The following is a 21,797-nucleotide window of genomic DNA, read 5'->3' as shown; positions in this document are numbered from 1 at the left end:
TTATTATTATCTTGAGTATTACATAGTGGGGGTGCGGTGGCGCAGTGGGTTGGACCGCAGTCCTACTCTCCGGTGGGTCTGGGGTTCGAGTCCCGCTTGGGGTGCCTTGTGACGGACTGGCGTCCCGTCCTGGGTGTGTCCCCTTCCCCCTCCGGCCTTACGCCCTGTGTTGCCGGGTAGGCTCCGGTTCCCCGTGACCCCGTAAGGGACAAGCGGTTCTGAAAATGTGTGTGTGTGTGTGTGTGTGTGTGTATTACATAGTGGATTTAAGATTTTGTCTTAGGGAATGTGAGTAATATATTTTAAATAGAAAAGATGATTGACGGAACATTAGGAATGTTGAGAATTAATAGACAAAATGCAGAGACTCGTTCAGATTTCTTGCCTTAGTGCTTCATGGAGGCGCTGCATGTTCCTCCAGATTCTCCAGAAAACAGAACACATGGCTCACACTCATGGGTGCAGTCTCGTGTGTGTGTGTGTGTGTGTGTGTGTGTGTGTGTGTGTGTGTGTGTGTGTGTGTGTGCGTGCACAGTGAGATAACATACTGACAGTTATGCTAGAAAATGAAATCCCCAAAAATATAGCACAGCCACCCCCCCCATTGCAATTTCCTCTTTCTTTTGTTTGGAAGCTCCCTGCCTCCCCCAGAAGCCCTTGCACCTCAGGCCCTGGGACTTGACACAGTGAGTAAATCTGTGCCGTTGCCCTGCGAGCCTAGGTGATAAATCCTGGCCCGTCTGACCTTTGTTGGAAGCCGCTGGCCAGCTGAGGCGGAGCGTTAATCTTGCGCTTTAATTGCGTTTCTGGAACGTGTCCTCAGGGACCCTCCGGGCCTCTCCTGCCTTAATTACTGCCTATTTACCGCAGCCTCACTCAGGGTCCCTCTGGGGGGCTGGAGGGCATCCGAGTAGGGATTCGCACTTTCACCTTTGCAAACACTGCCCATCCCTCTTTCTGCTCCATGCCATTCAAACTGCCTTCAGTCCAACACACACCTCAGCCAGAGCGTGAAAACACCCCCCCGACCCCATAGCCTCAAGGCAAGGTGGAAACCAGAAATCAGTGCTCTTCCACTTTAGTACAACAGTCCACATTGTCACCATGTAGTGTGTCAATGTGCTTCTTTACAGTAAAAATGATGACATTTAATTAAAATGGTAGTTATTTTTGGACAGCCTACACAGTGTGTGTGTGTTTCCCTGTGTATGTGTACAGCGATGGGGCAGGGAGAGTACGTGTGCGATGACTGACCGGAGGAGAGTCTTCATTGATGTTGGTGCTGTATGGGAGGTTGATGAAGATTGGGTCCATGTCCTGCACATCGGTGATGATGATGGCCAGGTTGGCCAGGCTGGAGAGAGGACGCCACTTGTCCTGGTCCTATATGACAAAGCCACGGACAGAATAGGCTCAGGAGATGAGGGACGGTAAGAACACAGGAACATGGCTACAGTAAAAGCACACTCACTCTTTTCATAAAGGGTCATGTTCAAGAATCTATGTGGGTGCAGTATACATGTGTAACTTAAGTGTGTGTCTCTTTCTGTCCCCTCACCGTGGCATTGACAGTGAGCTGGTAGGCTGCGGTGATCTCATAGTCAAGGCGTCGGGAGACCGTGACAGTCCCCCGCGCTCCATCGATGGTGAAGAACGGCGAGAGCGGCTGAAAGGAGAAGAGCACGCTACCCCCTGTGCCCTGGTCTGGGTCCGTGGCGTTCACCATGAACACGGAAGTCCCCACCGGTGTGTCCTGCGTGTTGCCAGAGGAGGAGGACAGCCAGTATTAACAACACTGAAGGGGGATTCAGTCAACGGCACTTTGTTGAACACAACCAGACACAGAGTGACATGTATTAGAAGACTATTTATTCATTTATTTCTTGCTTCTTATTGACATTTATTTATTTAGCTTGGAGTGTGGGAGGAAACCAGAGCATCCGGAAGACTTACACTGCTAGATACACTACTTACACTGGGTCACTCATCCGTACATCAGTGGAACACACTCGCTCTCTCTGTCACTCACACACTATGGGTGAACCTGAACAGCATGCCTTTGGACTGTGGGAGGAAACCAGAGCACCCAGAGGAAAACCCACACAGACACGGTGAGAACAGGTAAAAAATCCATACAGACTGAGATGGTTTCTAACAAACACTGGAGCCCACGGTGCTCCCCGATTAATCGTAATTGAATACTGCTTTATCACAGACACATACACAGTTAAATATGGATCTGTGCAGGGGATTATGGGTGAAATCTTTTGAGTAACAATTGCAAGATGGCCAAGATGGTGCTCGAGTCCGAGATGTAGTTCGAATGCAGTGGGGAATTGCACGACGACAGCCCAGTGAAATGGGTCAGACAGACAAGATGAGAGCGAGCAGGCAGGAGAGGGAAGAGCGATCGAGGCATCGCGAGGGTGACACAAAGATGGGCTCCGATCACCCCTGACGCTGTCGCTCGTGCTCTCGCACAAACACGCACGCATCCAACACGCTAGAAACGCATCTCAGCGTTGAGGACTTTCCGTTCAGTCCATTTTGCTTCATCGGTCCGTCCTCCGAGGGATATAAACGAGGATCGCTTAGCCGATCCAAAGACGCACCGTTAAATACCACAAAGTACTGTAGTCGAAGTACTTAGTCACTCTGCCCGCAGGGCCGTATCACCGATTAGGCCGAATGACAAATTTGTCAAAAAACCAATTAAGTCTTCCATTGACTCTTTCTAGAATGTGTGTGCGGGTGTGTCGCGACCCCCATCTTGTTCCGTTCTCGCCCAGGGGTTGTAGATCAACCCCGACAAGGCGCCAGGTGGCGACCTTTTCCATCCCGTGCAATTCCATGAGGGCTCATCAGACCCCATCTAAATAACTGCCCTCCACCCCGTATCCCTGCCGGAGGCTATAAGAGACACCCGCTCCATCCCTTGCAGGAGAGGGGGATATCCCTACCAGGGATTTGGCTCCATTACGCATCCAGTCCCACATCCAAGATAAATCACCCTGAAGGTAGTGTGTGATGGCTACATTGAAATGCTACTGCATCGTGCCCTGATTCCCGAGAGGCCAACAGGCTGCGTGATATTGTCCCTCAAATGGATATATGATAGACGCTGACTCGGGAATGTAACCATACTGGAATGATGATTACACACACACACACACACACACACACACACACACACACACACACACACACACGCTCATACTTCCAGGCAAACAGACACGTGGAAACATCTCAGAAGCTTCCATGCGATTGTACAAATTTGTATTTATACTCATATGGATCCTCTTTTCATCTTCATTCTTCTCACTCGACACACACTCGCGCAGCGCTCACAGAAGCAAGACATGCACCCATACATCAGAATCAGATTTATTTGGCCAAGTACGCACACACATACAAGGAATTTTACTTTGGTTCCCAATGGCTCATATTGTAGAGTAGACAAAAAAAATACATACATACACACAAAAAACATACATACAGTGATTCATTTTGGGGGGGGGGGGGGTGGAATAAATAATGAGGGATCGAACAAATAATCATGTGCACATTTGTTTTAATCCTTCTCTTCCTCCGTTTCCCCTGCTTTCCGCTCACACACACACACACACACACACACACACACACACACACACATATAATACACACACCCTTTGCGATATGCACACAAACTCGCACACGTTGTGCACTACAAGCCCGGTATTCACCCCAGCCCTGGTGGGAGGGGGGATGAGTGCGATGTGCAGGGAAAGCCTGGTGCATTTATCCCAAATCGAAAGTGACACAGGCAACAAACTGTTTACCCACTCGCATCATTCATCCGCTTCCCCAAAGGCGTCTTTCAAGAACAAAGAGCCATACTGTCTCCTCGTGTGCTGCCCGCACCGGGGTCAACGCCGCACAATGTCGGCTGCCGTATACCGGAGCAGAAAGACCCCAAACTCAACAAACTTGTAAAAAAAAAAAAAAAAAGCGCCATGTCTGGCCCTGAAGGATGGCCTCGTAATTGTCCTGTTCTCCGGGACATCCGGCGCAACGTGCGGGAAACGAGACGGCGGCGGTAATAAAAACTGACGGCTCAGTGCAGGCGGCCCCCCGCGCAACTCCTCCCGCTCGCTCTACTCGCACACCCTGCGTTCCCACATCCCCCGTGCTAACATCCCCCTTTCGTCTTGTCCGCCAACCCCCCCCCACACACACTCCCCCTTCATCTACTCAGCGGTCACACAGGCATCAGCAGTACTGGAGACAGGTGTGTCCGGGCAGATTACCGTCTCTGCCATGCAGACAACGAGGAGCAGAAAGGCGAGGGGAATAAGGACTAAACGCACACACGCAAAACTGACCAATTCTATTGCATATCTATTGAGAACCTAAACTGTTTTATGGAACAGGGCTGAATGAAACCCTCAGCTCTAACCCAGAATTAATTGTCGGCTTCAGAGGTGTTGTTCTTCTCAAACAATAGACCACCGTTATTTCTACATCCGTTCCACGTGGAATAAATCTCTGCAGTCCGAAGAAACTGATGAATCCAACAGCCCCCTTACTGCGGTAAAAACAATGCAAATACATCAAGTGTAACGTGTACAAAACTGTACAGCTGTGGATGATGATTATATAAATATCAGTTACTAATTTTTATTTAACTGATGGTTCTTACCCTGGGTGTCCAAGGCATCTTATGTTGAGAGTGCTGTGTTCTGAGATACTTCTAACGATGTACTCATTTACACAGCAGGGTGCTTTAAATGGAGAAATTCAGGGTAAGTAGCTTGATCAAGGGTACCACGGTAGATGGGAAACTGGGGGCTCCAACTACTACTCTGCCTGCAGCCCCCAGGTACCAAAAAATAAACAATTTAGGTGAAGAACAAATGCTGGTTGCATTTGCTGGACTTAGACCAGATACTTTGTGGATGCAAACGCCTTTAACCTCCATGCTGTCTGGGACACTGTGCCATCAGGATGGTGAGGGCAAACAAATGATGACAGCGCATAGCGAGAAAGAGCCATAACATCAGGAAGGTGTGGAAGAAAGCAAAAGGAGGACCTGATCAATAGCAGGGAAGTAGACAGTGAACTGAACCTCAGCCCCGAACAGACGGACAAATGGGTTTTCGGTACAAGGTTACCGTGCATCTCATGTGCAAAATTAATAGCTATGGCTGTTTGTGTTTATGCGAAATATGAAATTGTTAAGAGTGATTGCAGAAAAACCACAGAATGTGACCTAGAAGTCAACCAGAATATCAACAATATCATCTGATCACCTTAATTCATAATTTATTTTTTTTTCTCTCTTCTTATGTGTCTCTGTAGGGTAATTTACAGATCATATATCTTTTCCTATTGAATAATCTGGTTGAGGTCAATTCTAAAAGTACTGTTCCAGTCTTGAGCCACCAAAATCTCTCCCTCATGTTTGAAATATAAATATTTTTAATTGCTACTCTAGTAATTTTCATATAATACTAGAAAGTGTGCTCACACATTCTCATCAGGTAGTTTTTTTTTTTTTTTTTTAGTACAAACAAGGCTTCATAATGCAAGGGTTCATCATATTTTTGACAAAGACTCTCAATACTGTTTCACAGAAAACACTATAGTTTTTATGAGAGCTTCCATGTGTAAGCGCGTGTGTGTGTGTGTGTGAGAGAGAGAGAGAGAGAGAGAGAGAGAGAGAGAGACCCATGTTAGATGCCATTCCCCCAGGCTATGTAACTTGGGCGTTGGCCCGGTTCCCCTTTATCTGCATACACAGCACCCATGCCATGCTAGCTTCACAGCTCTACACCCAACACAACTCCAAAACCTCCAAACACACAGAGTCCTGAATTTCTTCAAGGGAGCCGCCGCTCCCATACAACAGACATCCAGATTACTGATCTCACATCCTCAGCTTCAGATACCTTCCATTCATGACATCTGGTGATCATCTCAGCCCAAACATGAAGCACGTTCAAGACATTTGCAATCAACCTGCAGGAACACACATTTTACATTTTATTTAATTTATCAGACCCTTTTCTCCAAAGCGACTTCCAACGAACTCTATGTGGTGTTACGAGCCCACACACTTTATTCACCGTGGTGACTTACACTGCTAGATACACTACTTACACTGGCTCACTCATCCATACATACATCAGTGGAACACACACATTCTCTCTGTCACTCACACACTATGGGGGGACCTGAACAGCATGCCTTTGGACTGTGTGAGGAAACCAGAGCACCCGGAGGAAACCCACACAAAAAGAGGGAGAACACACAAACTCCACACAGACCGAACGGGGATTGAACCCACGTCCTCAGGCACCGAGAGACAGCAGCACTACGTGCTGCGCCACCGTGCCGCCCAACACACAGTGATTGAAACACACACAGACACACAAACATTTTTTTTTTAATCTGGCCTCTATCATGTCATGGTGTGACAGCAGAAGGGACTCTGCATGAATCACCACTGCCTGTCTGTCATGGTCTAACTGCTTAGCTTTGCAGTATCCCTGGAACAACAGGCACGGATGGAAATGGGTTGCAGGGCCTCTCATTACTGCTGAATTAAGTTAGATGCTCCGGAGCTGCTCGGCACAGGGAGAGTCATACCTTCCACCAGCTCGGAGACTCATCCCCTCGTTAAAACAGAAATCTGCCAGCAACTGCAGCCACAGGCCTGTCACTTCTGGTTTGCCAGCGAGCGCACATCCTGATTCTGAAGAGCGACTCCGAACCGCTGTTTGGACACTGTTCCCGCACCGCGTCCACTAATTGGTTCCCGGAGATTGACAACGCCTGTGATCCTCGGGCCCGTCTCTCTCGGAGGGCTGAACAAATCGCGTCCACGTTGTTTTAAAGAAGGAGGGGAGGGGGGGAAAATAATGCTTAAATAGATCCCTCCATTATCACCGTCTCCCTGGCCCTGCAGTCCCGGCAGTTTGTTAATACAAGAGTGCAACCCAGAGACTGAGTCGGTTGTAGATCACTGGGTCAGTGTGCCCAGAGCAAGCAAAGCAAAGTCCTGTGTGGCAGTCTGAGCTCTTTGCAATACTCCAACCCAGCTTCTGTGCCCTGGGGGAAAATCCTTGGGTTTTAACCCTGTTGGACGTTTGGCCAGCATACCCAAACAAGCAACAAAGCTCGTAACGGGCTTCAATGTGCTTCGGTACACCAGGGAAGCAGAGCGGGGCCTCTCATAAGACTTGAAGCGGCAAACTTATATCCCGAGCGGTCTTCTTGCGTACCCTAACTCAAGCTGCTGAAACTAATCCCATCAGGGCCATGCCTAGCCCTCTAAATTAGCAAGCAGGCAAAATATCCTTGATAATGATTATAATGGCAAAAGAAGTGGAACATCCACTAAGTGGTTTACTTTGCTTCTTTTAAAGAGCAATTCAATTGACGTACCTCACTCATGGACACTTGGAGGTCTTTAGTTGGAATCAACTGAGAAAACATGTAATCTTTTCTTCTTTAAATTGGCCAGTAAGGGACATCTAATTAAATACATTTCCTTCCATCCATCCATCCATCCATCCATCCATCCATCCATCTTCAACAACCGCTTGTCCCGAGTGGAGTTGCAGCAAACAGGAGTGTAACCCAGCAAGGCTGGAGGGGACGCACCCAGGACAGGACGCCAGTCCGTCGCAAGGCACCCCAAGCGGGACTCGAACCCCAGACCCTCCACACAGAGGGCACCAACCGAACCTGCCGCACTACCGCACCCCCTAACTATATTTCCCACAGGGGGGGGAAAAAAAAGTATGCAAAGAAAATGCAAGTCTCCATATGTAATTTATATTGTGCTTTAAAACTGAAACCACACGTCAGTAACTGGTATGTTGGCCGTTATTTATAATACAACGAATCACTGACACTCCCTGAGTCTTGGATTACTAACTGTGCTCAGTTATGCTTAGGTTATTCACTACAATTATTTACTCTTGGGTTACTGACTGAACTCCCAGACTCTTGAGTTCTTGACTACACACACTGACTCTCAGTTATTTACATTTCACATTTATTCATTTAGCAGACGCTTTTGTCCAAAGCGACGTACATCTCGGCAAAAGTACAATTTATGCATTACATTGAGAGAAGGAGACATGGCTGCAGACTTGAAAGTCTCGAGCAAACCTAGTTTGTTCCCTACCGCTTGTTGCACCGAGGTTCATCGTGCAGTAGGTGCATAAGACACAGATAAATCCTGATACACACACCAATTTTTTTTATTAAATATTATAAGATACACAAATGAGCAGTACAATACCAAAGTAATGGCTGAATAAAGGTTGTATCTGGGGATGCTTCTGGAGTTACGATGCGCGAACGGCTACGCCATAGACTATCTGAAGAGATTTTGGGCAAAGTGGATCTGGAAAAGGTGGGTTTTCAGACCCTTCTTGAAAACAGACAGAGCTTCCGCAGTTTTGAGTGACGGGGGAAGGTCGTTCCGCCACAACGGACCCAGAACCGAGAACCTCCGAGCTTTGCCTTTCGTGCGTGGGACCGCCAAGAGAGCAGAGGTAGATGAGTGAAGGGGCCCGGCTGGGGTGTACCGGTTGATCAAGTCCTGCAAATAGCCCCGAGCAGTTCTATTGATGCATTTGTACACAGTAACCAGGGTTTTGAATTTGATTCGGGCAGCTATAGGAAGCCAGTGCAGTTTACACTCACTTATTCTTGGATTCCTGACTACACTCCAGTGCTCTTGGGTTGCTGACTACACTCACCGACTCTTCGGATGCTGCCTATACTCAGATATGATTTAGTCTCCTTTTGCCAGTGTCATCTGATGATGGAGCGCTCAATGTGGTCAAAAAAAAGAAGCCATGAACTAATAAGCTCTTGTCAAACATCTCGGTGTCAGCAAGCGAAGCTGAAAACGTCACTTAATGGCCACACATGGACATACATAGTTTATCACAACTCAACGCTTTGGAGATGAAACACTGATTTTGCACATGTCTACAGGAAACCAGTTGCTGTCCTAGTACTGGAACCATAGTGGTTTTTCACTTGACGCCTGCCAAGGGCTTGCCTCTTACTTGTTACCCTCTACTTTTTACTCTACCCTGTAAGATTGAGCCTGTAGCTTGTTGTCCATCAGTTCTGAACCCAAAAATGGGGTTACACCCGGGAGTATACTGGGGAGACAATCAAGCTGCGTCTCATCACCCAAATCCACGAGAACCGAAGCAGTCTCCCTCCAGTGAGGGCGACTCAAAGCAGGAGCACACCCATGTCTAATAACTATCCCAAATCAAAGAATATGAGGGGGACTCCCTAGGCCTTTTCAATTTTCTGTTGGCCGCATAACGCCTGTGCACAATACGAGGTGTGTGTGTGAGAGAGAGGATATGTATGTATAATTCAGTTCTCAATCAGTTGCTTAAGAGTTGATGTTCTTCTCCACTCCCCTGCGTAGACTTTCTCATACGGCTACTAGAATTTGATGGAGTTCATGGAGCGCAAACATTGAACCCTGGATTGCAGTGAGGAGGCTTGTTCTTCAGTCTGTTTCCATGGCAAAAACTGCACCCCACTACCTCTTCCCCATCCTCTCTTCCCCTGTCGAGAGACTTGAGGAGCTGCTGGGGGTGAGTGGAACGTGTTATCAGTCCTCTGGAGAAACAATTCGAACCTCAGTCCCATCGGATTTTTCAACAATTTCAAGATCAGAGACCAAGTCCCCTCTCTCTGCACCAGCAGAGATTTCCTTCGCATTTTGCCCCTCTATTCTCCACAGAGATCCTGCCAGGATTAACATCTAAAGCTTCCCTCTCCATCATCTCCGGAGAGGACTGATGCAGGGTCCCTGACTTTACTGTGGCAGCCTCATCGCTCCATTTCGCACAGCAGCTGCAGCGGTGTCAAAGTGGAGCTGGAGCGGGGACGCTGACCTCAGAATGTCATGGATTCAAATCCTAAATTGGACATTGCCCCAAAATCCAACAGTGTCAGTAAGATGACAAAGCAAGAAGGGTGAAGGCATTTGCATTTCTGGGCTGGGGATAAATACTGGGTGTCATCAAGAGCTTGGCCAAAAAAAAAGAAGTCGGAGAAGGAATGTGTACATGAAAATATATGGGAAAACTAGATCGAAATATGCAAAAACTAATAAATAATAAATACATACATAGAAAAAGCGCATTAGATGGATGGTTCAATATACACTGACAGCTGCAAACAACTTTAGAACCTGAGAAAAACGTTCACTTTGCTATAGACCGTACACATATCTGATGGCTGAAAAGAACATTAAACAGCAGCTCCACTTCTCCATCTCTATGCTGCTCCCACAAACCCTGGCATTCTGTGTGGATTCCGCACCGACGACAAACTCCACGAGACGTACAGACCAAGGCTGCTTTTAACGGAGCAGAATGCCAAAAAAAATCTCTTCTCGAAGCAGCCGTTTCCACGAGCCGAGACGCGGAATGAGACGCGAAGGCTTTCTCTTGCGCCGCACCAACAGCCCAAACTACGGACATTCGTGCACGAGTCCACTGACACTGATTTAACAGGGCGCCCTGCATCTCGACAGTCCCCTGGAGGTACGCACGCAGCAGAACCCGTAATCTAATCCAAAACAACACACAGCAACGCTAGGAATGCACAAATCATTACTGTGAAAAACCTGATCGACCTTAACTAAGGTCCTTCAACCTTATGCTCCAAGGCACGTTATTCAACGAAATCCTCCAAACAGAAAAACTCGGCAAACTTGTCAGAGGAGGACAAGCACCTGAACGCCGTACCCAACAAACCTTCCCACATCTTACTTTATTCGTGACCACTCAGGCACGACCAAAATAGTTTGATTTGGCTGCTTCCAGGTCGAGATTACGCAACCCTCTTTTATACGTGCTGCACCTTATGGTCTAAGAAATCTTAGCCAATGGAACAAACACAAAAGGCTCTTTTTTTAATGCCCATGCCTTTAATTGGCACCCATTTACCAGCACGGGCTCCCACAGAGTCCCACGGGCCGACGCCGCCGCAGTCCAACTGGCTGCAACAATGAGCCCATGATTGCACCCACGCTGGAGGCTGGCCACCCTGGGGCCAGCCGGCATGATTGCCGGGGGCACATGGCACCTTCCTCTACATCACACGCTCACACACACACACACACACACACACACGTTCCGTGGAGAGGAACACAAGACCTGGAGCACAAGCCGAGTCAGTCGGGCCCTCAGCGGTAATGACTGACAAGGTTTACACAGCTTTTCTTCAGCAGCATCTGAGTTTGGATGTTTCCCCCTTTTGTCTCGAGCAAAGGGTCACACTAGGTGAGCTGAGCATATCTTCCCAATAAATTCCTCCTTTTCTCACCCTCTCAGCACAGTTTCCGCATCCATCAACATTTGTACTCATAGCTCTCCTGCTTTGAATGCTTGAATGAATGAAATTTCAAATGATGCATCAGGACTTGGAAATGGGGGGTAAAGGTGCAAAGGGACGGGTGAGCAGGGGGCCGAGAGAGCTCGGTAGAGCTTGTGGATTTCAGAAGAACCTCTCTTTGGGCGCACGAGCAGTCGCCAACAAATTATAGCTTCATAGCTTTAGACTACAGAGATTTCTCGGCCGAGGTGGGAGCGTTGCGCCAGGAGTGTAGGACAAAACCCTCTTCGGACAAATAATTAACGAAATTGTTATTCTTCTGATTATTCGGAGTTTATGAACACTTCCCTGAATTGTAAAATACTACATTTATTATAAAATGAGACTGCAATAAGGAAGGCATTATAAGTTTTGTATTAGAGCATACATCAGCATATATTAATATTTGCACTATAAATAGACAGCTCACCGTTTTACAACATAAAATTATTTGTACAATCATAAAAAAGGTTAATCAGAAGATCATCATATTATATCTTTGAAAAAAAATTTGCAATATTAAAAACATCATTGAGTGTTAAGGTTTATTTAAATTTCATTTACTACCACCTGATGTTGTGTCCTACACCATTCAGAAAGGAATCAACACAGACAAAGAGAATATTTTTTAGGATTACTTCAGAATTAAATTAATTTATATTTTTTCTTCCAACTATAATGATATTAGATGGCATTAAAGTGCAAAAACAGAAAAAAAACACGGGCTTTCGTTATTGTTTTATTTAATAGAAGGTTTTGTCCCATTTTGTGCTTCAAAAGATGGGGTTTTGTCTGGGCCCCGTTGTGCCAGATACATGATATTTAAAAGTGTGAGTACATTTACTCATTTATCAGAAACTTTTGTCCAAAGCGACTTCCAGTGAACTCTATGTAGTGTTACTATCAGGCCACACACCTTATTCACCGTGGTGACTTACACTGCTAGATACTCTACTTACACTGGGTCACTCATCCATACATCTGTGGAACACACACACACACACACACACACACACACTCTCTCTCTCTGTCATTCACACACTATGGGGGAACCTGAACAGCATGTCTTTGGAGTGTGGGAGGAAACCAGAGCGCCCAGAGGAAACCCACGCAGAACATGCAAACTCCACACAGACTGATCGGGACCAAACCCACATCCTCAGGCACTGTGAGACAGCAGTGCTACTCGCTGTGCCACCGTGGCACCTGTACACATACAGCTGAGTACATATACAGCTCTTCCCTCTAACAGAAAAGTCAATTTTTTCGCCAAGGATCACAGAGAAATCAGCTCCACACGTTATATTCCATGATCTTCAACACACCCTTCAGCTCTGGAATATAAGCCCACTTGAAGCTCGAGTAAAATTTGACACCTTACCTATCTGTAAAGCCGTACCGTGCTCTAGCAGAATACTGTCGATGACACCTCAGATTTGGATGCCGCATGTAAACACTTCAATACTTGGTATATGTTTTAAAATGCCTTTGCATAGACATTGTCACAACTTCTCTGCTTTTTCAGCCTCATTCAAGCAGAAGCACGAGAGCCAGGCGTCCAGCACGTGTAACTACGATGGAGGGGAGTTTCTAGTGGCAGCACTAGATGAGTGAAGCTGCTGTATGAGTGTGAGCGGCAGCCAGTCATCACTGAAGACAGCATCGCCTGGACACACAGAGCTAAGCGAGCACAATGTACAGAGGACGTGCAAATTATTTTTAACCCGTCTCCAGTGACTAAACCCACACGGTGTGGCGGGTCGGACATTAAGGAGGAGGACGCTGACTGGAATTTCATGATTTAGTAACGAGTCGCGACGAATAACGATGCCGTAAAGATCGTTTTTTGTATTTTTTAAACAATTCTTTTTTTTTTTTGTTTCCTTTAAATAGGTGCTTCATTTGTTATGTCTGAGTTCTTCAGGTTCTATGCAGAACCACAAGAAATCTGGAAGCATAATTTTCACATAAATGGTAAATTTTGTATGCATAAAAACATATACATTAATCATAAAACTAAGCCCAATTTTTCCCTGAAATTAGCTTGTTCAATTATTCAACACGCTATTGAATTACGTGTCCAAATGCCCTTCGCTCTCACTTGTTTGAAAACTGGGTTCATTGGTAAATGATTAAGGGGCGTAAAAGAGAAAATAAATTGATAAATGTTTAAAATTGCAACTATGTTGCTGTTGAGAAGCCATGGGAGAACTTCGGAACCTTAGGGACCATAGGATGACCTCAGGCGCCACCGACTCCCCAACTTCTCCCAAGAGGTCAACCGATTGGACACCATGAATGAATCAAATCAAAACGATGAAGAACCGAAGGGACCAAAAGGAGTTCAAAGGGTCAGCAGTCAGAGGTGATTTCCATTCCTCACCGACCTAAAACGCTCATAGTGCGATTCTTATACACTTCTCCTAGAATTTCACGTTTCTTTTCAGGTTTCCTCACACTTGTTTCCTCCCACCTTCCAGAGTGGCAGAAGAGGAAGGGCGAAGGTGAGGGAAATGGAATGAAACAGGCTAGTCCACATGGAGAGGGTCAAGCATGTGCATGTATGGACACCAAGCCCCCACTCTTCATTTCTTTCCCCATTCTCCATTCCTCATTCATCATCTTCCCGTGCTTTCGCAGTCATCATTTCGACACATTCATACAACCATTTGTCCACATTTAAAAAGGGTCTTAAAACTCACCTCTTCCAAACTGACTTCGCTCATCATCTCTTAAGTTCTTGCAAGGTGCAAATGTTCATGCTCTATAACTGTAAGATGATGCCCAGATAAACCTTTATGCAGCTACTCCTGTAATGTAACGTAAATGTTTGTGTGTGTCTCAAAAAAAAATTACGAGGAAGGTGATTTGGAATCGTGGATATTCAGATAAAGTCTTACGCAGCTACTTGTGTGATGGACATTGGTTCATATGGTGGAAAGAAACAAACTGCACTTAAGAATCTGCATCTAAGTGTCTCTTCCTGCTCATGTAATGAACCCATAGTATTTTCTATGAGATGTTCGTCGCTTTGGAGAAAAGTATCCGATAAATGAATACATGTCAATTTCTGCAGACATGCAGTGACCATATCACTCTTGCATCCATACGCAGAGATGCAGAAATGCACATGGATGTTGTAGACCTCCATCGCTTCCTCCACCCTCCGTTTTCCGCGTGCCACCCGTCTGGCCGCCCTGCCCGTGCACGAACGACATTCGATTGTCTGCAGAAGCGCTCAGCCGCGCAAAATGATTCCGCGCCGATGCCCCCCCTGCCACCCGACAGCGGGGGCTGCGACTCTTGAAAGGCAAGGACAGGGCTGGGGGGCTAACAGGTGGGGGGGGGGGGTCTTTTTTTATCAACAGAGCAGGGAAACAAATAGCGTCTTTATCTCCTTATCAGCCTCCCCTCCCCAGTCCTTCTCAAGCTTGACCGCCTTCTAAGAGCTTCTGCTGTTTATTTAAGTGTAAAGGTAATCAACTTTAACACTGGGGGGAACAGGAAGCCGGGATAGCTTGGGGAGAGCGACAAATAGGCCATCGCAGTGCTGAATCCAGAGGGAGGAAGCAAGGACAAGTCTGGAGAGAGAGAGTGTGTGTGTGTGTGTGTATGTGTGTGTGTGTGTGTGTGTGTGTGTGTGTGTGTGTGTGAGAGAGAGAGAGAGAGTGAGGGGCGAGAACACGCTGTATAAAATCTGTCAAAGCCACCAGAGTCTCTGTTCCGCAACATTAAGGTAACATTTAGAGACTGCGATGTCGACAAAGCAATAAACACACGCAGCCCGGTTCGAACTCACCGTTTTTTAAAAACACACATTCATTAAGATCAGGTTTTGCAGGGACGGTAATGGATATAGTCACCATTGCAGATAAAAATAGCCAAGCAGAAATGCAGTCATTAACTTCTCAAGGGCAACTGAAAAGGTGGTGATATTTTAACTTATTAGAATTTATGTATATTTTTTCAGGCTGGAAATGTGTTTTGTTTTTGTTTTTTTTTTCCCTGCAGACATTCAACCTACAGCTAAAAACAAAGAATGAAATAAAAGCAGTTTTGGTTTGTTGGTTGGTCAGAGGAGGAGGAAAAAAAAAAAAACAGAAATCTTTTCTTTTTCTTTCTTTCCTTCCTTCCTTCCACACCCTTCTGTTCTATTTGTCTTTTTTCTCCTTTTGGAGAGGAAATCTATTTTATAAATAGAATTAAATGCAAATCAGACCAGAGCTGATTATCATATAAACGGCCATTGCCTGAGGGGACTATACTCTCCTGCTTTATTTATTAATTTATTTATTTTGACCCCTTTCAATAAAACAAAAACTTTAATCAGTCAAGCACTTTGCTCTTATAAGGACATAGGGGAATAAGACCAAGTCAGACTCAAGGGACAAGAGAGAAGCGAGAGAGAAACTAAAAGGTGTGTGTGGAAACAAGAAAAAAAAAAAAAATTACTTCAAATATTTATTATAATTATTATTTTTATATTAACGTCTATTTTTTGCATTCCTGTGGAATAATGGTTACTCCTGTATGATACTGACTAAATACACAGGCTTCCCCATCTGAAGACGACTAATTCATCTGGCTCAATCAGAAATTTGGAACAGCAGTAAAACTAACCCATGTAGCGGGCAAAAAAACTGCTGGACTGAGCCAGAGGCCCATTATTTGAGCCCAAGGGTACCTATTTACATATACCGTTATTTTCTTGTATCAAATTTTAGTGAATTCCAGACCCAGTTCTCCAGGGACAAGTACTTTGCGAGTTTTAAAGCTTTGCGATCATCTGCATAAAATAGGAAAACAACTCATTAACTGCTAACAAATTGTTATTAATATCTATGTTCCGTATTTCCAGAGCTTACCTTAGGTATTAACATTATACATCATATTTTATTTGTTACTTTTCCTAAATGTCAGGAAACAAATAAAATATGATGTATAGCAAGTGCCATTATGCCAAACTTGACACACATTCACTTTTATTTATGTAGCAGATGCTTTTCTCCAAAGCAACTTCCAATGAACCCTATGTAGCATTATCAGGCCACACACCTCATTCACCGTGGTGACTTACACTGCTAGATACGCTACTTACAATGGGTCACTCATGCATAGATCAGTGGAACTCACACACTCTCTCCGTCACTCACTCACACACTACTGGTGAAACTGATCAGCAAGTCTTTGGAATGTGGGAGGAAACCAGAGCACCCGGAGAAAACCCACACAGACTGAGTGGGGATCGAACCCACGTCCTCTCACAGGCGCTGTGAGACAGCAGCATCACCTGCTGCCACATTGTAACACGTTCAGGACGGCTGGTAGCGTAGAAGTTAGTTCGGTCAAGGCTTCATTCCCATATCTGGCTTTAGGACCCTTAGGCAAGGTACTTAACCCTAAATTTATTCATCTGAATAAACTGTTAAAAATCATAAGTTGCTTTGGAGTAAAGTTTTACGACATGAAAGTCATGCTGTATGCTACGTGTGCACAAAGTTTTTAATAACATATAAGTTGATTATTTGTGCATATTTCTATGAAGAACATAGAAAGGTTTTATACAGATAGTAATTAGCATCTGACCCTCAGATTCAAATAAAGAGTATGTGCAACAGTATACACACCGTCTTACCTAGTTTTTTCCTTACCACACGAAGCTTGCTGTACTACACAGCGGTATAAAGTTTACATAGCCATGTAAATGGCTTGCACACACCCTATTTCTTTGTTTTCTTTTAAATAAATTTATTTATTTATTTCAGTGCGAGATAATGTTATAAGACCATTTGCGTTATTTTGGTTTGCTCTAATTTCCTTTTCTTTCACCCATGTCGCCGGCTCATTCTCCATGGCTGTTTGGCATTTTAATTCAATACATGGCGATGTCGCCAGTGCTGCAGGCAATTAGCAAACAACATCGGCGCTTGCGAGATTGCAGTGAGATGAGCCTGAGACAGACCGCCTCAATAAAGGAAGCTGCATAAGCATCAACAAGGCATCAAAATTAGAAATTGATTAGGAGATGGAGCAGGGAGAGAAAATAAAGTGCGGAAATTATCTTATAGGCGGCTGGGATGAGACAGACGCAGCTCAAATCGGGAGCGGAATTGGCTGGCTGGTGCGATATAACCATAGATAATGCAAATGTTTTGAGAGTGTGAATTAACACCTGGCCACCTGTGCATAGTGCTGATAAGTGCTTGTAAAGAAATAATGAATTTTTAAAAAAAAAAATTAAAAAAAAAAATTCTCCCATAGACCTTTAAATCTGGACACACACACACACACACACACACACACACACACACGCTTCTGCCCAAATCAAGAAGCAAACTGGGATCATTAGTATTAATCTTAAATTCTTCATATTGAATATTTCACACCTTAAAATGATGTGAGTGACAAAATGTTTTTAAGTTGTTCAAGAGCTGCTTAGAGAAAATGCAAGATGCTGTATTCTTAGGGCCGTGGAACGCCCTCTCGCTCTGCGAAACGCACACACACACACACACACACAACTGCACGTACATTCACACCTGAACATTTTAACCACAGCAAATCACAGGCGGTTGCGCGTCTGCAAAACATACGTGGACCAAACATACTGCCGTAGAGTCGAAACAACCCTAGAAATTCAAAATCATCTGTGCACCGAGTTCAATAAAAAGAGAAATACTTATACACCCCTGCCTTCGGTGAGTACGCTCAAATATTTCAATATCATATCATTTGCTCTGGCCTTTCAGCAGAAGGTCAAAGGTGTCGCTGTCATCTGGCTCATTGACTTCTCCGAGTTCTGTCTCTCTCTCTGTCTCTCTTTCTAAAGCACCTGGATGGTTTCTCGTCATGTGCCCCCCCCCCACTAACCAGACCTGTTTTAAATCAGATATTAAACTTTTTTTCCTTGCGATCTAATTTCTGATAACAGAAAATGTGTAATCGGCGGAGCGTCAGTGCCCTTCTTTAAAAAAGTGCTGAAGTTCTGCTAACAGAGCTTCCATAGCTGGGTGGATTGTCCTTAAACACACATTTACATTTATTTATTTATCAGACGCTTTTCTCCAAAGCGACTTCCAATGAAGTCTATGTAGTGTTATCAGCCCACACACCTTATTTACTGTGGTGACTTACACTGCTAGATACACTACTTACACTGGGTCACTCATCCATACATGAGTGGAACACACACACGCTCTCTCTGTCACTCACACACTATGGGGGAACCTGAACAGCATGTCTTTGGACTGTGGGAGGAAACCAGAGCACCCGGAGAAAACCCATGCAGACATGGGGAGAACATGCAAACTCCACACAGACTGAGCGGGGATCGAACCCATGTCCTCTCGCACCACCCAGGCACCGTGAGACACTACGTTTACATGCTTTTCTCTGAAGCAACGCGCATTTATGTACCCAATTGTACACCAAGGCAATTTTACTGGAGACATTTCAGGGTAAGAACCTTGCTCAAGGATAGTACAGGTACAGGTGGGACCTGAATCTGTGACTTCTGGGTACAAATGCAGCAGCGCTAACCACTAAGCCACCGGCTCTCCCGCCGTTGTATTTATGTGAGAAGATGTATATCCAAGATAATTTACAGCGCTAGATACACTGCCCTCATCTCCCTACAATAATTCGACCCTCCGCAGAACAGAGACCACAGTACGGGCAATTGATAATCACCAGCTCACCTAAAACACATGTCTTGGGACTGTGGGAGGAAACCAGAGCGCCCAGCAAAAACCCATGCCGATATGGTGACAGCCTGCAAATTCTATACAGACTGAGCTGGAGCACTGTGGTACTATGCTGCTCCTACATTGTTTAACCCAGGCTAAAAAATTCCAGGGTCTTTCTTCTGGGACTTAAACCAACAGCATTCAGGCTACAACCTTCTAGCTAAGCAACGGAAAAGTATCTCAGTAAATATTCTGCTTGGAGAAAAATTACCTGGCGGAATCACACACGTAACCCCCCCCCCTTCCCTGAAGCCCCACGTCAATTCTCTCCGTTTCCACACCGATCACTTTCCATTTGCAATTGTTAATTATTAACACACTCGACAAGTGGGACTGCTGTAAACGTCCATTATAACAAGAGGATAATTATCAAAATGAATTCAATTAATCAGATGCAACGAAATAAAATAAATGGAACAAAATTAATGAGGAAGTAGCAGAGCCATGCACCCCCCCCCCCCCAAATCTTCCGATTTCATTCTCTCTCTCCCCAGCTGAGCCACTGAAGCTTTAAACAAGGACACGTTCAAGTTCTCCTTTCGGGATAGCATGGGGAACAGGGGTCACCCTGATTCCTACAGTCCAAAGACATGCTGTTCAGATTCACCTGTAGTGTGAGTGACAGAGAGAGTGTGTGTGTTCCACTGATGTATGGATGAGTGACCCATTGTACATAGTGTATCTAGCAGTGGAAGTCTTCGGGTGCTCTGGTTTCCTCCCACACTCCAAAGACATGCTGTTCAGGTTCACCCATAGTGTGTGAGCGACAGAGAGCATGTGTGTGTTCCACTGATGTATGGATGAGTGACCCAATGTTAAGTGGTGTGTCTAGCAGTGTAAGTCACCATGGTGAATAAGGTGTGTGGGCTCATAACACTACATAGAGTTCACTGGAAGTCGCTTTGGACAAAAGTGTCTGATAAATAAATAGATGTAAGTGTAATGTGAAAGCTTTGTGGAGAACTCCAAGCCGAACACATGGTGGGAGCTGCGAAACTTGTCTTTTTTATGGTGGTGCCCTGTGGGAAATTTGGATTCCCGTGATAATGGAAGACACCTGCAGCCACCAGTCTTTCTGCAGTTCAAGCAAATTATTGTCCAACAACCTTTATTTAGCTGATATCATATAAGGTAACTTACAATATATTTGCCCAATAATAGAGTATTTGTATAATATTGGAACAGCCTTTGTGCAGCTTCTCGCACAGTGTCCACTAGTTTACGTGGTGGAATGTGACAAATCGACTGTACTCTAGAATCACACGTCTACATCCAAACCTGTCCTTGCTATTGGTGTAATGCTCTCCGTTTTTCTCTGAGAGGCGCGTTGCCTTGGAGAAAAGTGTCTGCTAAATGAATAGATCTAATGTAAATGAGCTTTACAATATGATGCAAATAACTTTACATTGATTTACCCCTTTATACAGCAGATTATTGTTCCTGGAAGGCACAGTGGCATAAGCACTGGTGCCTCACAGCTCCTGGGCAGTGTGTTTCAATTTAGCCCGGTCTGTACGAAGCTTACATGTTGACCATGCGTTTACATGGGTTTCCTGCAGGTGCTCTGGTTGCCTCTCACAATCCAAAGACACGTGTTTCAGGGGATTCGGTGACTCTAAACTGCCATTAATACATGAGCGCGTGAACGCCTTGCGATGGTCATCTTATGCCCTGTGGTTCCACCATACGCTCCGGACCACTGCACCGGTACACTAGACAGGAGACTATTGGTAGCAAACAGACAGTGAGATTTTTCTACCAGTGCAGGATAAATACCATAATCGAAGGCATTAGAGCACGAGTGTAGGACAAAACCCCCTCAGGACAAATAATTAACAGAATTTTTATTCTTCTGATTATTAATAGTTAATGAACACTTCTCTAAACTGTAAAATACTACATGTATTATATAATGAGACTGCAATAAGGGAGGCATTATAAGTATTGTATTACAGCATACATTAATACTTGCATTATAAATTGACAGCTCACTGTTTTGCAACATGAAATTATTTGTACAATAATAAAAAAGCATAATTAAAAGAACATATCTTTGAAAAATAAAAAAAAGCAATATTAACAAGACCATTGAGTGTTAAGGTTTATTTAAACTTCATTTACTACCGCCTGATACTGTGTCCTACACCATTCAGAAATGAACCAACACAGAGAAAGAGAGTATTTCTTAGGATTACTTCACTGTTAAATATATATTTTTTCTTCCAACTATAATGGTATTAAATGGCATTAAAGTGAAAAAACTGAAAAAAAAAACTGGAGATTTTTTTTTATTTTATTTAATTAAAAATGTTTTGTCCTACTTTGTATCAAAAGAATGGGTTTTGTCTGGACCCCTTACAGCACAAATGGGGTTTGAACCTGCAGCCTTCATATTACAAGACTACAGCTCTAACTAGGACAGTGGACGCTGTCCCTGCTGCAAATGCATAAGAAAATGACGGTCAGAGTATTTAAAAAAAGCGTAAATGTTCATATGCAACGGGGGCGCGGTGACGCGGTGGGTTGGACCGGGTCCTGCTCTCTGGTGGGTCTAGGGTTCGAGTCCCGCATGGGGTGCCTTGTGGCGGATCGGCGTCCCTTCCTGGGTGCGTCCCCTCCCCCTCCAGCCTTACGTCCTGTGTT

At 44.9% G+C, this 21,797-nt stretch overlaps 1 protein-coding gene across 1 annotated transcript in view; it reads right to left on the bottom strand.

Annotated features, from left to right (window-relative positions):
• Positions 1-21,797, bottom strand: part of cdh23 (cadherin-related 23) — a 201,967-nt gene that overhangs the window by 128,612 nt on the left and 51,558 nt on the right. The window contains exons 6-7 of the mRNA XM_029254210.1: positions 1,559-1,753; positions 1,255-1,383 (exon numbers count right to left, since the gene is read on the bottom strand). Coding sequence (XP_029110043.1) covers positions 1,255-1,383; positions 1,559-1,753 — 324 coding nt within the window. The remainder of the gene's footprint in view (positions 1-1,254; positions 1,384-1,558; positions 1,754-21,797) is intronic.

Source organism: Scleropages formosus, chromosome 8 (assembly GCF_900964775.1).
Source record: "Scleropages formosus chromosome 8, fSclFor1.1, whole genome shotgun sequence".
Lineage (NCBI taxonomy): Eukaryota > Metazoa > Chordata > Actinopteri > Osteoglossiformes > Osteoglossidae > Scleropages > Scleropages formosus.
The sequence above is the reverse complement of the archived record's forward strand: the minus strand, read 5'-3'. Positions and strand labels throughout refer to the sequence as shown.